The following is a 19203-nucleotide window of genomic DNA, read 5'->3' as shown; positions in this document are numbered from 1 at the left end:
AAGGTGGCTCAAGCGAACTATATTATGTAGTGATTACTTAACCTCATTCAGAAACAGAGACATGTAAAAGTGACTGACTTTTAAACATCGTAGTTCTATCATTTAGAGTAGAACAACTATGAATACTGATAGACCCTTCCAAGTAAAATTGTGCAAAATTGATAAATCTCTTTTATCATGAAACTTTTGAAGATTGGAACTATCTTAAATAGCTTGAACACTCCATGGTGGCTCTAAAAAAGGGCGCCAAAAGTGCAATCTCCAGCCATGCGTTCAGTAAACGTGTTTTCAGCAAACGTTTTCTGTTTGGTTCCCTGCTTTCAGTTTATGCGCTGCATTTCAACAGGGTAACAAAACAATAAATTTGCTTATGTTAGATAACGTTAGCCCTTACTACTGATCGAATGGCAGATGTCATTAAGTCATAACTGGCCCTATATCCTATAGAAGCAAAAGCGGAAGATAATTAACAATACAGCCATTAAAGGCATTCTTATAATATATTATTAAAGAAATTTGGTTATCAATGGCTAAGGCATACTTCTGTACATCTGGGTGTACAAATCAATTTTGGTTCCCCCAGATTGGCTAGTGCTTGAATCTCAAAATCAGGAATAAGAATAAAATACAAAGGGATTGCATCTACATTCACTTTTATTGATTTTTTTTTTTCAGTACTGGGAAAGATGGGTTGTCCAAGGAATACTACACACTGGATTGCATCCTGTTCCTGCTGAAGAATGTCCAGCTTGCTCATCCCCTCTATGTCAGAGAAGCTGCTGTAAGTCCCCACGGTCAGGATTCATGATGACTTATCATGGCTTTGCAATGATGTGTTTATAAAGCGCACCATAGTTTGAAGACTACACAAATAGATACTGAACACTTTTCTTACGCTTAACTACAAATGTACGTTCGAGATCTTTTTTGGCTGGATTTTTCATCGAAAATTATGGGTCATAGAATGGCGAAAACTGAGCTGGTGGACGGTTGTACAGGCGGGCGGTGTTAACAATTTTGCGTTTTTAGGTTTTTATTCCATGTCATAAACTCAATAGTTTTTATCCAATTGTTATGAAACTTTGCCAGAATACTTGTCTTCATGTTGTCTTGAACATTTGTGAATGTCGGTCACCTCAGGTCAAAAACTACTTCATTAGGTCAAATGTTACGAAACTTTGTCAGAATACTTTTCTACATGTTGTCTTTCATTATTTATGAATATGGGTCTCCTCAGGTCAAAAACTAGGTCAAATCTTAGGAAATATTCTCCCATGTCATCAAGTAAGTATATGTATATGGCTCATCTTGGTTTAAACATGAGGTCACTAGCTCAAATCTTACAAAATTGCATTGTCGAATAAAAATGATTTCATGATCAAGGGAGATTCCTAGATTTACACCTTGGATAGATTAACAAGTTAAATGAATTCACAATATCAATTTTAACATTATTGATACATTGCAGGCAAGCAGCGTACAGGTTGTGCGTCGTGCAGACAGAAAGGATCTGTTGGCCTTCCTGAATGGAGAAACAACCACCTCAGCCAGCATCGACAAGAGTGCACCCCTTGAAATCTCCCTACAAAGACCTACGCAAGGTGATTATAGTTTATACAAGTATATGTACAAATGTAGCTGACTAAAATAAAACATATAACTGTACATTGTGACAATGCTCTGCTATTCAATTCTTTATGATATATATTTATAGTCGTTAACATGTTGTTTTTCTTTTGCGCAATTGAATAAACAAACCATACATTTTCAAAAAACATTTAACTATTTATTCTTCCTTGTTACTTTTAATTTTTTGTGGCCAATATTCGGCCGTAGTTGAAAAATGAAATGGAAAGTTGCAGATAACTTTTACTGGCATGTTCACTTTTCTCTGTGCACTGTTTATTAACCAATTGTAAACAGTGTTGCCTGCAGATTTTGGATGAACAAGCAAGAATTCTTAATCTTGAAGTCGACAAACCATGCTATATAAAATCTGCGTGCCATACAAACGTCCAATTATGTGTTCCCATAGTGATAATATTGTTTATATCTTTTATCATCAGTGAAAAGAACCACAGAAGAAACCAGCAATGAACAGGATAAAAAGAAACCAAGACTTGAGGTGATATTGTCTGGCTAAGTAAAGTTGTATAGCAAATTGAGGTAATATTGATCGGCTAAGTAAAGTTGTATAGCAAATTGAGGTAATATTGTCTGGCTAAGTAAAGTTGTATAGCAAAGTGAGGTAACATTGTCTGGCTAAGTAAAGTTGTCTAGCAAATTGAGGTAATATTGTCTGGCTAAGTAAAGTTGTCTAGCAAATTGAGGTAATATTGTCCGGCTAAGTAAAGTTGTCTAGCAAATTGAGGACATATTGTCCGGCTAAGTGAAGTTGTATAGCAAAGTGAGGTAATATTGTCTGACTAAGTAAAGTTGTCTAGCATATTGAGGTAATATTGTCTGGCTAAGTAAAGTTGTCTAGCAAATTGAGGTAATATTGTCTGGCTAAGTGAAGTTGTATAGCAAATTGAGGTAATATGTCTGGCTAAGTAAAGTTGTCTAGCAAATTGAGGTAATATTGTCTGGCTAAGTGAAGTTGTATAGCAAATTGAGGTAATAATGTCCAGCTAAGTAAAGTTGTCTAGCAAATTGAGGTAATATTGTCTGGCTAAGTAAAGTTGTATAGCAAATTGAGGTAATATTGTCTGGCTAAGTAAAGTTGTATAGGAAATTGAGGTAATATTGTCTAGCAAAGTGAGGTAATATTGTCTGGCTAAGTAAAGTTGTCTAGCCAATTGAGGTAATATTGTCTGGCTAAGTGAGTTGTATAGCAAATTGAGGTAATATTGTCTGGCTAAGTGAAGTTGTATAGCAAATTGAGGTAATATTGTCCAGCTAAGTAAAGTTGTCTAGCAAATTGAGGTAATATTGTCTGGCTAAGTAAAGTTGTATAGCAAATTGAGGTAATATTGTCTGGCTAATTGAGGAAATATCTTTTGTTTAATTGGTGTTAAATTGTCTAATTCGTTAAAAGAGGTAATATTGTGTGGTGAATTGCGGTTGTATTATAAAACTAATTGAGGTAATATTGTCAGGCTTATTGAGGTAGTATTGTCTGGCTAATTAAGTGAATATTGTCTCTAGTTGAGGTAATATTTTCTGGCTAAGTAAGGTAATATATTTTGCTGAGTGACTGAGGTAATATTGTCTGGCTAATTGGGGTTATGTGGTCTGGCTAGGTGAGGTAATATTGTCTGGCTAAATGAGGTAATATTACTTAGCTAAGTGAATGAGGTAATATTGCCTGGCTAATGTGGGTTACATTCTCTGGCTAGCTGAGGTAATATTGTTTGGCTAAAATAAGGAAGAAAGATTCATTTATCGCTTTATCTTAGTCAGGAAACTAACAAAATATTTTTTATTTTATTCTTTTTTTCTTGCTAGTTCACGTTGAAATCATGGTACAAAGGTTACTATAAGGTGCAAATGAAAAATAAGGAATTCTCAATTAAAAGTCCTGCCTTTAAAATGTCAGTCCCTATATCCAAAACTGGTTTGTTTATGTTTGAATCTAGGAAGAGCAAGTACAAGAAGCCAAAAGAAACTGGATGAACAAAATCGACGCCCCACGAGAAACATCAGTGCTACCTGCTGCATTAGCGTAAGTCATCAACTTCCTTGATTGGGCCTGTCAGGTTGTCATTCATCAATTAGTGGTTTAAATATGTGATAAGACAATGACAGGGTTTCTTTTCACTGACCACTATTAGCTGATACAATATTATTTGCTTGTAAAGAGGGTTTTTTCCTTTCAAACACTTTGCATGAAAAATAGAAAAGATGTACATAGAAATGAAATTAATTAGTTATAAATGAAAACCTTTTCAACAGGGCGTGACCTTATCTAAACCCTTATGCATGTTAATGCCCTGTAACCTTCATACACAATCTAGAGTTTTAGGATTGGGATTTTTGGTCTGTTATAATCTTTTCTTTTTTGCCTTTGGCTTAGCCTTGGTGCTGTTCTTAGCTTCATCCTAAATAAAGATAATACCTTGGCCATAACTCTGTTCACATAAACCGTAGTCCCTTGTTTGACTGAGAATACAGCAACAGACAAGTGTTTGTGTTCCCTATGCTGTGCCGTTGTTATCAGTCTTGTTGACTGTGAATGAGGAGAACTGTTCATTTTCCTTTCAGTTCCTCCTCCCTCCATGAAGCCATGCCACTGGAAAAGATTGCCGCTATCAAGGCCAAACGTCTCAAAATCAAACGAACAAAGATCAAAGGTAAGGGCATGTATGCTTGAGTCTTGACGGTAATCGAGCAATGAATTCAAGGATTGAACTTGTACAGTAATCAGGCAGCAACCAGGCAATAAATCTAAGATTTGAACCTGTGCAGCTCTTCTGCTGATAAGCAGGTAAAGATTTTTGTATTTAAGTGTGATTTACTTTTGCTAGTTGGAATCCAGATTGTCTTTTATTTCATTAATGATCTATCATAACAGCTACACAGTCACATGAGACTGGGAGTACAGTTTTAAGTAATGTGACAATAAAGCAATGTATACAAATTTCACATCAATGAAATTTAAATTGAATATGAACTTAATTATATACAGCATAATTTGTGTTACAGGTGATGATGACATACAGCCAGGTGCTCCTGACCAGCGTAGTTTTGTGGATGCCGAGGTGGACGTCACGCGGGATATTGTGAGTCGAGAACGCTTGTGGAGAACAAGAACTACCATCCTGCAGAGTAACGGGAAGGTACGGGGAAACTGGATTTGATAGTCTCACTTTTGTCGGTTCTTTCTATTATTTTGCTGAGACTGTGAAATGTGCTTCATTGTTTAGATAAATGACCAAGCTATTTATTTGAAGGAACTGGTATAAGCATTTAAAATGCAGGATCTCCCAAACTGAAAGCATTCGAGACATATTCTATATATTTGTCTCATATATTGTGCATTTATTTATGTATTTCATTGAACTGAATAAATATGTTTAAACTAAATGTGTGTGATTAAGAACTTCAGTCTGCTAAATGAAAGAACTTGATTTACGGTACAAATTTAGGGGAAAAAAATTATTTAACACTTTTATAAAACCCCCACCGCCACCACCACCCCCAACTCTGCATTAATTAACAAAGTAACAATACTAAGTTGTCATGTCATTCCTCTTTACTATATATCTTTGTTTATAGGTTTTCTATGTTTTTCTCTTACAATACTACTGTATTTCAGCAATTTTCCAAGAATATCTTCAGCCTGTTACAGTCGATCAAGGCCCGGGAGGAGGGCAGCTCCCGGGGATCACATGGCGTACCTCACACACCTTCCGTGGTATGTTGTCATGTTGTATCGTAGTCAGCCTATAATAAGTTGTTAGTGTGCATTAGATGCAGTAAGAAACTGCCCAGGAAATCTGGTGGAAGTCTTTAATACTTTGTATTACCCTCCTGTCTATTACCCTCCTGTCATACAAACGTCAAAAATTTATCAAGAAATATATATATAATATGATCATTTGTGGATTCAATATTTGTGAATATCAAAGATATTTCAAATCATTTGGGTTAATCAGTATTTAATTCAGATTATCATACACAAATTATGAGCATTGAAACTGATAAATAACGAACAGATATTTAGTGTATATAAATAAGATTATGAGCAATGCTAACAATAATGTAAATTCTACAGAATTGAGAAGTAACAAAAAAATCTGAGTCTTTCATCTGTGCCATTATGTTCTGTGATGTCAAATTTGGTGCAGTGCAATTGGTCTTGTGCATGTCAGAAATGTGATTTATTGAGTCTCAGTAAAATTGTGAAGCCATCAGTATTCTTTTCTTACTTGCTAAATAAATAAATAAACTATGACATAACTGATAGTTCTGTCACTCCGGCTATACTACCTCTTTCTCGTCTGGTCATTATCTGTCTGAAAAGATTAGCAAATTATTTTAATATTTGTTAACTTCAAACCTTTATTTCTCTGGATTTCCCACTATCCCATACCTCTACTGAAGTCAACCAGCAAATACATTTACTTTCAGCCACAGCCTAAACCTCAGCCCACTGGATACAACAGATATGAACAGGAAAGCTTTAAACGGAAGGAAGGTAATGTCTCCAAACTTTTCATGTAATCAAATCCTTAACATTTTTTCTGTTATGAACAATTTTCCTTTAAAAAAACAACAAATAAAAACCACTTCTAGATCTTTTTATAATTTTCATCATGAAAGAAAAATTGTACCGTACTACGACTTATTTTGATTATCATGATTTATCAACATACCCTATAAAAATACAACAAAATTTAATGACATGTATTAAATATTTAAAAAAACACACCCTTAATCTAAAAGTGATGTGTAATATTTCTAACCATTGTATCATTAGATAAAATTATCATTTTAAAAGTAGATTGAAATGTGCTCTAAATCTTGCAGCGACGGAGGGTTTCAACATTGAAACTATGGGCACATACCACGGTATGACTCTTAAGTCAGTGACGGAAGGGGCCACTGCCCCAAGGAAGCCCGCAGTCCCATCTCAACCAACCCAGCCCACACCCGCCAGTCGCCCAATATCCCAGGCCAGGCCTCCACCCAGCCAGAAAAAAGGTCAGTAACTTGAATAATGTGATAATTATGTCTCCCCTTATAAATGGGAGACATATTGTTTTTGCTCCAGTTTTCCATCTGTTAGTCCATCACAAATTGTGTCTGCTCCATAATTCTTGAACCACTTGAAGGATTTTGAAATAACTCGCCACAAAATTTCACCATATTGGGAAGATGTGATGAGGGCCGAGGAAGAGACATCTATTTTTTATTACAAAAACAAGCATCCAGTTAAAGGTTTTACTACTTTACAACTTGACACCTACTTAAACAGGAAAACCTGTACAATTATAGATGAAAGCTTCATTTGATACAAACGCAAAAAATACTTTTCAATAATGTATTGCTTTATATTTCCTAAAGTGATCTTATTCCAAAGTAAGTGATATGCTATCTCCTAGCAATACACTTAAAAAAACTTGTTTTTAAATCCTCTCAATACTTGTTTTTAAATCCTCTACCACATTTCAGGTTCACGGACGCCTATCATCATCATCCCAGCAGCCACCACCGCTCTCATTACCATGTTTAATTCTAAAGATGTTCTCCAAGATCTCAAGTAAGCCTGTCAAGGACACCTTCATGCTTGTTTGTGCATTTCTCAAAATTTCATACATTTCAACAAGTGGAATTTTTCAAAATCAATTTTTTGCAGGTCACACTCCACAGAATGATCAGTCATTTTTGTTAAGACAATATACAATAGGGCTCTATATATATATATATATATATATATATATATATACATACGTATATACACATACGTTGTTATAACTGCTGACTGGCTAAGTTTCAATGGCAAAAGTACATTATTTTCCCCAATTGGTCATTTTCCCATCTCATTCAGACATTGATTAGCAAAGGTTTTTTTCACAGACTTTTCAATGATAATCAACTGATAAGTTAAACCTCTTGATTTCATTAAATAAGTCCCGAGTTAAAGCCCCAATTTTAATATCCAGTTACGAACATTTCTAATTTGGCGGGTATGGATCATCTCCCAAAAATGGCCTCCAGCTATTTAAGTTTTAAGTTTGAATCTCAAATTCTTGATCCACCTGTTCAAAGTTATGTCTCCCTCTTCAGGTTTGTAAGTACAGATGAAAAGAAAAGTCAGGGTGCAAAGCGTGATAATGAAGTCCTCATCCAGCGTCGGAAAAGTGGAGGAAACACTGTACCATACCGTATCATCGACAATGCTCTCAAACTCACACCTGAGGATTGGTAAGTGTGAATTCTGTTAGGAACCCTATATACCACGTCCTTGACAATGCTCTCAAACTCACACCTGAGGATTGGTAAGTGTGAATTCTGTTAGGAACACTATATACCACGTCCTTGACAACGCTCTCAAACTCACACCTGAGGATTGGTAAGTGTGAATTCTGTTAGGAACACTATATACCACATCCTTGACAACGCTCTCAAACTCACACCTGAGGATTGGTAAGTGTTAATTCTGTTAGGAACACTATATACCACATCCTTGACAACGCTCTCAAACTCACACCTGAGGATTGGTGTGAATTCTGTTAGGAGCACTATATACCACATCCTTGACAACGCTCTCAAACTCACACCTGAGGATTGGTAAGTGTGAATTCTGTTAGGAACACTATATACCACGTCCTTGACAAGGCTTTCAAACTCACACCTGAGGATTGGTAAGTGTGAATTCTGTTAGGAACACTATATACCACATCCTTGACAACACTCTCAAACTCACACTTGAAGATTGGTAAGTGTGAATTCTGTTAGGAACTCTATACACCATGTCCTTGACAAGGCTTTCAAACTCACACCTGAGGATTGGTAAGTGTGAATTCTGTTAGGAACACTATATACCACGTCCTTGACAATGCTTTCAAACTCACACCTGAAGAATGGTAAGTGTGAATATGGTAGGAACACTGTACCATACCGTATCATCGACAATGCTCTCAAACTCACACCTGAGGATTGGTAAGTGTGAAATCTGGTAGGAACACTGTACCATACTGTATCTCTAACAACGCTCTCAAACTCACACCTGAGAATTGTTAAATGTGAAATCTGGTAGGAACACTGTACCATACTGTATCTCTAACAACGCTCTCAAACTCACACCTGAGGATTGGTAAGTGTGAAATCTGGTAGGAACACTGTAGCATCCAGCATCATTGACAGCTCTCTCAAACTCGCATTTGAATATTGTGAGTTTGAACTACAGTTGAAACACTGTACCATAACACATCATTGACCGAGATGTTGCAGTGTTTGTTTACGGCCAAGCATGGCAGTTTAAGGGATGGTTCATATTATGTGTGCTGTATGTATGTTTTCCAGGGACCAAGTGATTGCAGTGTTTGTATAAGGCTCAGCATGGCAGTTTAAGGGATGGTTCATATTATGTGTGCTGTATGTATGTTTTCCAGGGACCGAGTGGTTGCAATGTTTGTATAAGGCTCAGCATGGCAGCTTAAGGGATGGTTCATATTATGTGTGCTGTATGTATGTTTTCCAGGGACCAAGTGGTTGCAGTGTTTGTATAAGGCTCAGCATGGCAGTTTAAGGGATGGTTCATATTATATGTGCTGTATGTATGTTTTCCAGGGACCGAGTGGTTGCAATGTTTGTATAAGGCTCAGCATGGCAGTTTAAGGGATGGTTCATATTATATGTGCTGTATGTATGTTTTCCAGGGACCGAGTGGTTGCAGTGTTTGTATAAGGCTCAGCCTGGCAGTTTAAGGGATGGTTCATGTTATATGTGCTGTATGTATGTTTTCCAGGGACCGAGTGGTTGCAGTGTTTGTATAAGGCTCAGCATGGCAGTTTAAGGGATGGTTCATGTTATATGTGCTGTATGTATGTTTTCCAGGGACCGAGTGGTTGCAGTGTTTGTATAAGGCTCAGCATGGCAGTTTAAGGGATGGTTCATATTATATGTGCTGTATGTATGTTTTCCAGGGACCAAGTGGTTGTAGTGTTTGTATAAGGCTCAGCCTGGCAGTTTAAGGGATGGTTCATATTATGTGTGCTGTATGTATGTTTTCCAGGGACCAAGTGGTTGCAGTGTTTGTATAAGGCTCTGCATGGCAGTTTAAGGGATGGTTCATATTATGTGTGCTGTATGTATGTTTTCCAGGGACCGAGTGGTTGCAGTGTTTGTATAAGGCTCTGCATGGCAGTTTAAGGGATGGTTCATATTATGTGTGCTGTATGTATGTTTTCCAGGGACCGAGTGGTTGCAGTGTTTGTATAAGGCTCAGCATGGCAGTTTAAGGGATGGTTCATATTATGTGTGCTGTATGTATGTTTTCCAGGGACCGAGTGGTTGCAGTGTTTGTATAAGGCTCAGCATGGCAGTTTAAGGGATGGTTCATATTATATGTGCTGTATGTATGTTTTCCAGGGACCGAGTGGTTGCAGTGTTTGTATAAGGCTCAGCATGGCAGTTTAAGGGATGGTTCATATTATGTGTGCTGTATGTATGTTTTCCAGGGACCAAGTGGTTGCAGTGTTTGTATAAGGCTCAGCATGGCAGTTTAAGGGATGGTTCACATTATGTGTGCTGTATGTATGTTTTCCAGGGACCGAGTGGTTGCAGTGTTTGTTCAAGGTCCAGCCTGGCAGTTTAAGGGATGGTTCATATTATGTGTGCTGCATGTATGTTTTCCAGGGACCGAGTGGTTGCAGTGTTTGTATAAGGCTCAGCATGGCAGTTTAAGGGATGGTTCATGTTATGTGTGCTGTATGTATGTTTTCCAGGGACCGAGTGGTTGCAGTGTTTGTATAAGGCTCAGCATGGCAGTTTAAGGGATGGTTCATATTATGTGTGCTGTATGTATGTTTTCCAGGGACCGAGTGGTTGCAGTGTTTGTATAAGGCTCAGCATGGCAGTTTAAGGGATAGTTCATATTATGTGTGCTGTATGTATGTTTTCCAGGGACCAAGTGGTTGCAGTGTTTGTATAAGGCACAACATGGCAGTTAAAGGGGTGGTTCATATTATGTGTGCTGTATGTATGTTTTCCAGGGACCAAGTGGTTGCAGTGTTTGTATAAGGCTCAGCATGGCAGTTTAAGGGATGGTTCATATTATGTGTTCTGTATGTATGTTTTCCAGGGACCGAGTGGTTGCAGTGTTTGTATAAGGCTCAGCATGGCAGTTTAAGGGATGGTTCATATTATGTGTGCTGTATGTATGTTTTCCAGGGACCAAGTGGTTGCAGTGTTTGTATAAGGCACAACATGGCAGTTAAAGGGGTGGTTCATATTATGTGTGCTGTATGTATGTTTTCCAGGGACCAAGTGGTTGCAGTGTTTGTATAAGGCACAACATGGCAGTTTAAGGGATGGTTCATATTATGTGTGCTGTATGTATGTTTTCCAGGGACCGAGTGGTTGCAGTGTTTGTATAAGGCTCAGCATGGCAGTTTAAGGGATGGTTCATATTATGTGTGCTGTATGTATGTTTTCCAGGGACCGAGTGGTTGCAGTGTTTGTATAAGGCTCAGCATGGCAGTTTAAGGGATGGTTCATATTATGTGTGCTGTATGTATGTTTTCCAGGGACCAAGTGGTTGCAGTGTTTGTATAAGGCTCAGCCTGGCAGTTTAAGGGATGGTTCATATTATGTGTGCTGTATGTATGTTTTCCAGGGACCGAGTGGTTGCAGTGTTTGTTCAAGGTCCAGCCTGGCAGTTTAAGGGATGGCCCTGGGATGGTAACCCAACAGAAATATTCTCCAAAAGTAAGCAATGGAATTTACAAAATATAAGTAGCGATCTAGGTATGTAATGTACATAAAAACCTTTTGTTTAATTTGACTTTATATAGAATTTTGATGCCTAGTTACATCATCTAATTTTGGTATCACTGGAAAATTGTATAACTGTTGGCTGAGTTCAAGAAAGATAAAATTATGGCTGTTAATATTTTTTGGTCTTTATTCAAACTGAAATCAGACGTCATTTGATCAATTTTGCAATCTTTTAAGGCGAGAAAGCTTGATTATGATTCTAGTATCTTTAAAATGACACCAATACATATAAGTTATTAATGTGAAATATGTTTCAGATGTACTCACATATTTAAATATAAACAAGTACAGCTGAAACAGTTGTCTCAAAGCTTGTAAGAATGATAGCAGATCACTGTTGTATCCATTAAGCTTTCAGTGATATAATGATATTAAATAGAACCATGATGACGCTAACAATGTTACTAACTTCAACACAGTTCTGAAGAATTGGCCCAATATGGTGTTACTGGGCATCCAAAAGTAACATAACTGTACATCTGATCCTGTGATGTGCTCTGTTTCTGTCTAAAAGATGAGCTATTTTAAATGTCATTTAATTGAAAGGTATCAAAAATGTACACCAATTCTATTGTTTACATACTGGTCAAGATATTTCTGAAATGCTGTCATTAATGTCTTTGCCCCAGCCATGTGAGTGATAATGTTTTTTTGTTGAGATGGCTGAAGAATATAAAATGGAAACTTAATGTCAATACATTGCTTTAAAACAGTGAGATAACAATAATATTTAACTGGTGGATTTCTATAAACCACTGAATAGCATATAGTAAAATGTAGTGTTTTTCGTTTGTTCTTCTGTATAAATCCTGTACATCCTAATTGTCCTATATATTTCCTTAAATATTTATTCAACAATGTTAACAAGTGCAACTTGAAGATGTTGACTACATTGATTTTTTTGGAGTACAATTTACTGCTTTTTTATGGCTGTTTCCATTGCATTTTTTTTTTGCATTTTCCCAAAAATTCGTGATAAATGTATAATGCAAAGTATTTCTTAAAAAATAAACAAAATCTTGCTATAACCAGCTTATTTACAGCATAATGAATGCATAAAAAATTAAGAAAATGTATATTTGCTCTTACCAGTATATTTGCTATTTTAACATGATTTTGTATTTCTTCCAAAACCAGACAAAATCCAAATTTGAAAGGAACAGGGGGTGAAAACTATTACACATGGAAAATCAATGGACTATTACTTGAACACAATGGTAACAGATTTTACACAAAATATCCTCTTTGTTAACAGTTAAAGCCTTCCACCTGAAATGGTCAGAGTTACCCTTGGACAACAACGTACGCAAATGGAATGTTACAGTGGTAAATCTTGACCGACACAGGCGCCATCTGGACCGTGCAAGTCTTCAGGTCGTTTGGGAGGTCCTTGACAAGTATGGCCTAGCTCTTTCTTAACTTGTTTCCATAGAAGAAAGGATTAATATTGTTTGCATAGAAGAAAAGTTAAATAAGCTCTTTTTTAACTTGTTTCCATAAAAGTTATGTTTAATAAAGATTTGTCAAGTTGCTCATCCTGGTCACGGCACCAAAACATCTATATATATATATAGACAGATGAAGTATTGACTTGACAGTATGAATCCTTTACTAAGCTCTTCTTCTGTAAAACAACAACATCATTATGTCATATATGAACATGTTTATGACATTTTGGGTTTCCAATATTTAAATCCAATTTCTACAAAGTCTTGACCATTTCTCATTCCTGGAAACTCCATTCAAAATTTGAAATCTCATGTTTTTCAGTACTGAAAAAAGCTTGTTTTAGTAGTTAGTACTTTATGTGAAATAAAGCATAAAGACAAAACTCTTTTTTATAGTCAATTTATTGTTATTGTTTTATAATAGAAGGTTATGTGTCTGTAAACTAAGAAATGTTGAATCTTTTGCAGGTTCATGGCCAAGGATAAGCCTCATCTTAGATTCTGAGCTGCTGATTTTATCTCGAATAGAGATAACATGTACATGAACTGAATTACTGAAAGTATTGGCACTCAGCCCTGTGTTTAACCACGCTGAGTGACAGGCTGTGGGCCTATGAAATATGAGTTTACTGACGTTTCTTTTGGAAAGGATTAAATTCAAGCAAGTGGACTGATGTTTCTTCTCTAGGTGGCAGAAATCATGTGTTAAATTCACATACTTGTCATTTAATACTGAAGAGTGGTTGATTTTTGGGAGAGTTTAAGATTCAATATTACTCGAGGATCGATCAGGTCACCATTTTTTTAAGTTTCCAAAAATTGTCCAACAGTTAAATAACACGAATCTCAAACCTTGCAAAACTGATCACTAGCACACACAAAAGTCTTTAAAACATGAGCTCATAACTTAAACTACAGAATCCAAGTTCATACTTGAATTTACTGTTAATTTGTCAATTTCAGGCCTTCTTTTTGAGTGTATTTCAAAATATTGTAACATCATGATCAAACATTTAGATTTAATATGAACTCAGTTTTACATATGAAATAAATGTTGCCTTTTTAAATTTGTAGTAATCAAATCCAAATTTATATGTATGTTAATGTCTTTCCTGAACTGGTAACTATATTATTAATCAGCATTTACTGTTGTTGTTTTTAATAAATCATGTTAATCTATTGTGGATTAATAAGCTGCAATAATGAAATGAAACGGACAAATCGAGCAAATGTGTTTAATGATTGTATAAGAAACCATACCATTGCTTAGTAGACCTTGTACCAGGTCACATTGCCATGTTTTAGTGCTGGTGGTGTTAAAGGGACTAGACACCAGATGATACAATTGCAAAAAAGGGAAAATTTTCAAAAAAAATCATAAAACGAGAATCTTACTTTCTGATATATCACATTGCTTACGACATATGCAACTTTTGCAGTATTTGATTTTTTTTAATTCGAAATTTATTGGGGTTGTCTTGCACATAAATCCCAGTTAATTTAAAAATAGCATCGGTGTATGTTTCTGTACTGATCACATGACTTTCACATGCTAAATATACACTTTAAAATGGGAAACCATTATGCACTTATTTTAAATGGGTAAACTCAGCTGAGACTGTGACAAAATATTGTATTATCGCCCTAAAGCTTGGTATGTGGAAATAATTTATTCGCCGATTTTGGGACCATCTGGTGTCTAGCCCCTTTAAAGCCACATTTAAATATCTGATGCAATAATAACCTGTTTAATGAGATACAATGTTTTCACATTTATGTATAAGAATACAATTGTAAACAGATGATATTGTTATGAAATGTGTTAATACATTTTGTCTGTGTAATAATGTGGAATAAAGTCATATTTGTACCAAAGTGCACCACAGTGTTGTTGTTATTGCTATGCATTTGACAAGTGTATTACGTTTCATTCCAAATCTCTAGCAAGTGAACATAAAAGGTAAAATCCATATGATTCCTAAATTAAACACATACATCTATCCATTTAACATATTTTCAAATTGGCAATTATCCAAAGATTTCTTTACTTGTAAATAAATGGTAAAGCACACAACATGTACACTATGAGATTTGGCATGTACAACAAAACAAGACTGTCAAAAAAGCGCATTTTGAAGGGACATCACGGTTATTTGTATGCCCTGAGTGAAAAAACTTCACAGGAACAAATAGCAGCAGCATTAAAATGAGGCATTATAAGAACAATGAATTTAGTGTTACACTTATCTAGATGGGTATAATTTGAGAAAGAGTCAGAAACCTTCATGAATATATAAGTAATACTTATATATTCATGAAGGCTTCATGAATATATAAGTAATACTTATATATTCATGAAGGTTCAATTTAGTATGCATCCAAAGTACGTCTGCATGTAAAGTTGTGCATCAGGGGTCAAGATCATTGTGAATATAAATAGAAAACGTTAAAAAAACGTTTTATGCGCCAACTCGTTCGTTGTTAAACTGGTAATTGTAATGCACTTTCATTGACTATGGGCGGAAGAATGGCCCTTGCTTTTGTGACAAAGAGTGCCACCGCAGTTTTATAAGTCGGGAAATCATGAATGCCTTTAAATAAAAGTGTTATCCACAAACATACGCTTTTTATACGCCCATCTTACGATGGCCGTATTATGGGAACACCCATGGCGGGCGGGCGGCTCCACAATGTTGTCCGCTCTCTAACTTGAACATTTCTCATCCAATTTCCACCAAACTTCATGAAAGTGTTTGTTGGTGAAATATCTAGGTCAAGTTCGATAACCAGCCAAATCGCTCTAGGCACTCCAGAGTTATGGCCCCCTGAATTTGTCAAAATTGGGCGGGCGGGCGGCTCCACAATGTTGTCCGCTCTCTAGCTTGAACATTTCTCATCCAATTTCCACCAAACTTCATGAAAGTGTTTGTTGGTGAAATATCTAGGTCAAGTTCGATAATCAGCCAAATCGCTTTAGGCACTCCAGAGTTATGGCCCCCTGAATTTGTCAAAATTGGCCATTTTAGCTTTGTCCGCTCTCTAACTTGATCATTTCTCATCCAATTTCCACCAAACGTCATGAAAGTGTTTGTTGGTGAAATATCTCGGTCAAGTTCAATAACCAGCCAAATCGCTTAAGGCACTCCAGAGTTATGGCCCCCTGAATTTGTCAAAATTGTCCATTTTAGCTTTGTCCGCTCTCTAACTTGAACATTTCTCATCCAATTTCCACCAAACTTCATGAAAGTGTTTGTTGGTGAAATATCTAGGTCAAGTTCGATAACCAGCCTAATCGCTTTAGGCACTCCAGAGTTATGGCCCCCTGAATTTATCAAAATTGGCCATTTTAGCTTTGTCTACTCTCAAACTTGAACAGTTTTTATCCGAATTTCACCAAACTTGCTACTTTAAATGTTTGTTGGTATATATTCTTGGCAAAGTTCTATAACCAGCCAGGCTCTTCAGGATTATGGCCCTTGAATTGGTCAAAATTTGCCATTTTCACTTCAACTATATCTGCTGTTATTTGAACTATTACCATAAGTACTTTAAAATCAAGGGTTGAAGTAAATTGTGCTGCTGTTCAACAGAGTTATAACCACTACCTATTAAACCAGTCTTTATGTGATTTGTGGTTTTTATGGTCCTTGTATTTTTATGAAAGTATTATCTTTGTTAGCTTACGAATTGCAAGCCAAACATTACATCATTTCATCCTACATTAGTCATAGAATCATATGTAGTCTACTGTAGCATACTAGTCACCCATAACTTTAGCTAGATGTATATATGTTGTGTGTGTATAATTTGCCTGCTCTGATTGTTGTGGTCTACCTCCCCGTGGTGGTGCCCGGTAACATCATTGAAAGCCTTCAGTTGGTTGAAAGCTTTAAATGGTGGCTAAAGACCACATTATTGTATACTACATACTCACCAGAGAACTTCTATTAGACAATTTAACACTTCTTTTGGACAATTCAAACATTTTATGTCTAGTTTATTTTATAAATTATTTACCAATTATTTGATAATGAGGTCTTTTTACAAACTTTATAGTCATTGAAAACTAAGTATCGATGTTTATATTTTCATCACTGTGGTAATACCTTAATTAAGTTTTATCAAAAGCATTGACTGTATGTCTGCCTTATAGAAATTGGCCATTGGCTGGTTCGCTAGATCAAAATCAAAACAACACGAAATGGTTTATTTAATGATTAAATAAACATCATAGTATGCCTTCTATGTGTTCCACAGTTCTGAGAGTTAATACCATTTTCATAAATTAAGCGAAGTCTGTTTTTTTAATTCTAAGGGAGGTTACTTATAAAAAAAATAGATTTTTATATTTTGATAAAAGTAATCCATTTTTTTTTTTCAAGATATAACGTGTTTTTCAGACATGGCCGGAATTAAGAATTTGATAAATTTAGTTCGAAATAAACATTGACAAAAATCAATCTTAACGATTTTCGTAAAAGGGCAAGTTACTCTTTTTCATTCAAGGTTCATTTGCGTTCGTTAACCAAGTCTTATTTTTAAAGTCTCCATTATGTATTTCACTATTTGTTTTCAAGTAAAAAGATAATCTGACAACTAGATTTAATATTGATAAATCATATGTTTTACGATTTAAGACATTTTTGATAACGCTCTGCATACCCCTTTAATATTGTTATTACTTCCTGGTGTGGGTTTTTTTAAAATCATTTTACAATATTGATCTTGCCTTATTTATACAGCCATTAATGCATTTTCTACAAACCATACATATTAGATATAGAAATAAAAAAAAACACAAAGAGAAATAAAAGGGAAACCATGTGACTAGAACCTATTTTAAATGACGTATTCTGATTTTCTACTTTCGTTTTCCTATTTCAGTTCTTATTCATAGTGATATACAACTTTATACAACGCATCACGTTTCGGCTGCTTAAATATTTCTTACGAGACGGAATTAATATGGTAACATTTTTATTTATGTTTTTTTTCTGTTTATATCATTTTTTCTCCACATATTTATGCCTTTGTTATCTTTAATATCTTGTTCTTTTCCATTCACAGGGCTTATAATTAATTATGCTTATTTATGCTCTCAACAATTTAGCCTTTCAAAACAAATATACCACTAAAATTTGCTAAGAGTCATTTTTTTTCGGGTAAAAAATATGTATATGTGTCTCTGTTGAAAAAACGGTGGTTCTGTCATTGCTAAAATTATCTCTAAAACATTATGTTGTCAAAACCTCTGTATCAACTAAGCACGCAACAAATTCCACATTTTTTTATATGGCAGATGCAAGAGTGTGTTCTCATTGTAATGGTAATTTAATTTTAATTTTTGGTCTCTACTCCAGAATCTATATTACGTAACCAACATTTATTGCCAATGTAAATTGTCTGCAAATAGCGTCTGCGTATTTCATGTTTCAATGTCATATTACGCAATCACAAATAATGATTTATTGAAATAAACGTTGAAACAATGCATGTATTTGCAAAACTTTTGTTGCTGGTATTACTGATAGGATACCAGTGCATTTCATTCACTAGTGCTCAATGAAATAGAATAGATAAAAACTTCATTCGGTACTGTACTATTACATGTATATACTTCCTCTATCTGAATTGTTTTAACGAGATACCCACAATTTACTTCCGTAAAACTTGCGGGGGATTCCTCACTGACGACATTAAAAACTTACATTCATGATTTAGTTGGGGTTGATCCTAATATGTGAGTAGGATTGTTAATTGGTTCCAGTCCTAACTTATTGAACTGTATTTTTTCAGACCGAGACATCGAGACGTGAACGTCGAGATGCTATTGAAGGATGCTTGGAAAACCTGCGACACGCCGTCCATTGCCACGATAATGGATGTACACTTCCGAGATGCTCAAAGATGAAACGTGTTGTTGCCCATACTCGTCAATGTAGACAGTCCAAGAGAGAAAATCCATGCGCCATATGTAAACAGCTGGTGGCGCTGTGTTGCTACCACGCCAAGAACTGTCAAAGTGCTCGGTGTAACATGCCTTTCTGTGGACAGATAAAGAGAAAGCTGGAAGCGCAAGAGCTTGTCAGTCTTTACAGCAGACCCCGGGCTGTTTAAACGTTTATGCATATTAACACTACTAATAAGATTTAGATATATAACGTACAAAGCCATTTCGAAAAATCAATCAATGTTTTCTCGAATTAAGACTTAAAATCATACTCCCTATTGTGGTGAATAGTTTAACTAAACTTAAAGGGCATTCAATCCCCGAATTGCTATGATCTACATTTTATCCTGTCTGAGTGTA

General features: G+C 35.7%; 1 protein-coding gene across 1 annotated transcript in view; it reads left to right on the top strand.

The window, feature by feature from the left end:
- Positions 1-14773, top strand: part of LOC128224108 (parafibromin-like) — a 29955-nt gene extending 15182 nt beyond the window's left edge. Inside the window, exons 2-15 of the mRNA XM_052933784.1 lie at positions 676-781; positions 1469-1601; positions 2067-2125; positions 3579-3664; positions 4204-4292; positions 4645-4778; positions 5258-5356; positions 6073-6139; positions 6472-6645; positions 7117-7204; positions 7732-7869; positions 11285-11376; positions 12701-12842; positions 13362-14773. Of these exons, the coding sequence (XP_052789744.1) occupies positions 676-781; positions 1469-1601; positions 2067-2125; positions 3579-3664; positions 4204-4292; positions 4645-4778; positions 5258-5356; positions 6073-6139; positions 6472-6645; positions 7117-7204; positions 7732-7869; positions 11285-11376; positions 12701-12842; positions 13362-13398 (1444 nt within the window). The 3' untranslated portion in view covers positions 13399-14773. The remainder of the gene's footprint in view (positions 1-675; positions 782-1468; positions 1602-2066; positions 2126-3578; positions 3665-4203; positions 4293-4644; positions 4779-5257; positions 5357-6072; positions 6140-6471; positions 6646-7116; positions 7205-7731; positions 7870-11284; positions 11377-12700; positions 12843-13361) is intronic.
- The last annotated feature ends 4430 nt before the right edge of the window (positions 14774-19203 follow it).

The sequence above is a fragment of the Mya arenaria genome, chromosome 17 (assembly GCF_026914265.1).
Source record: "Mya arenaria isolate MELC-2E11 chromosome 17, ASM2691426v1".
NCBI lineage: Eukaryota > Metazoa > Mollusca > Bivalvia > Myida > Myidae > Mya > Mya arenaria.
This window is presented reverse-complemented; position numbering and strand designations above follow the sequence as displayed.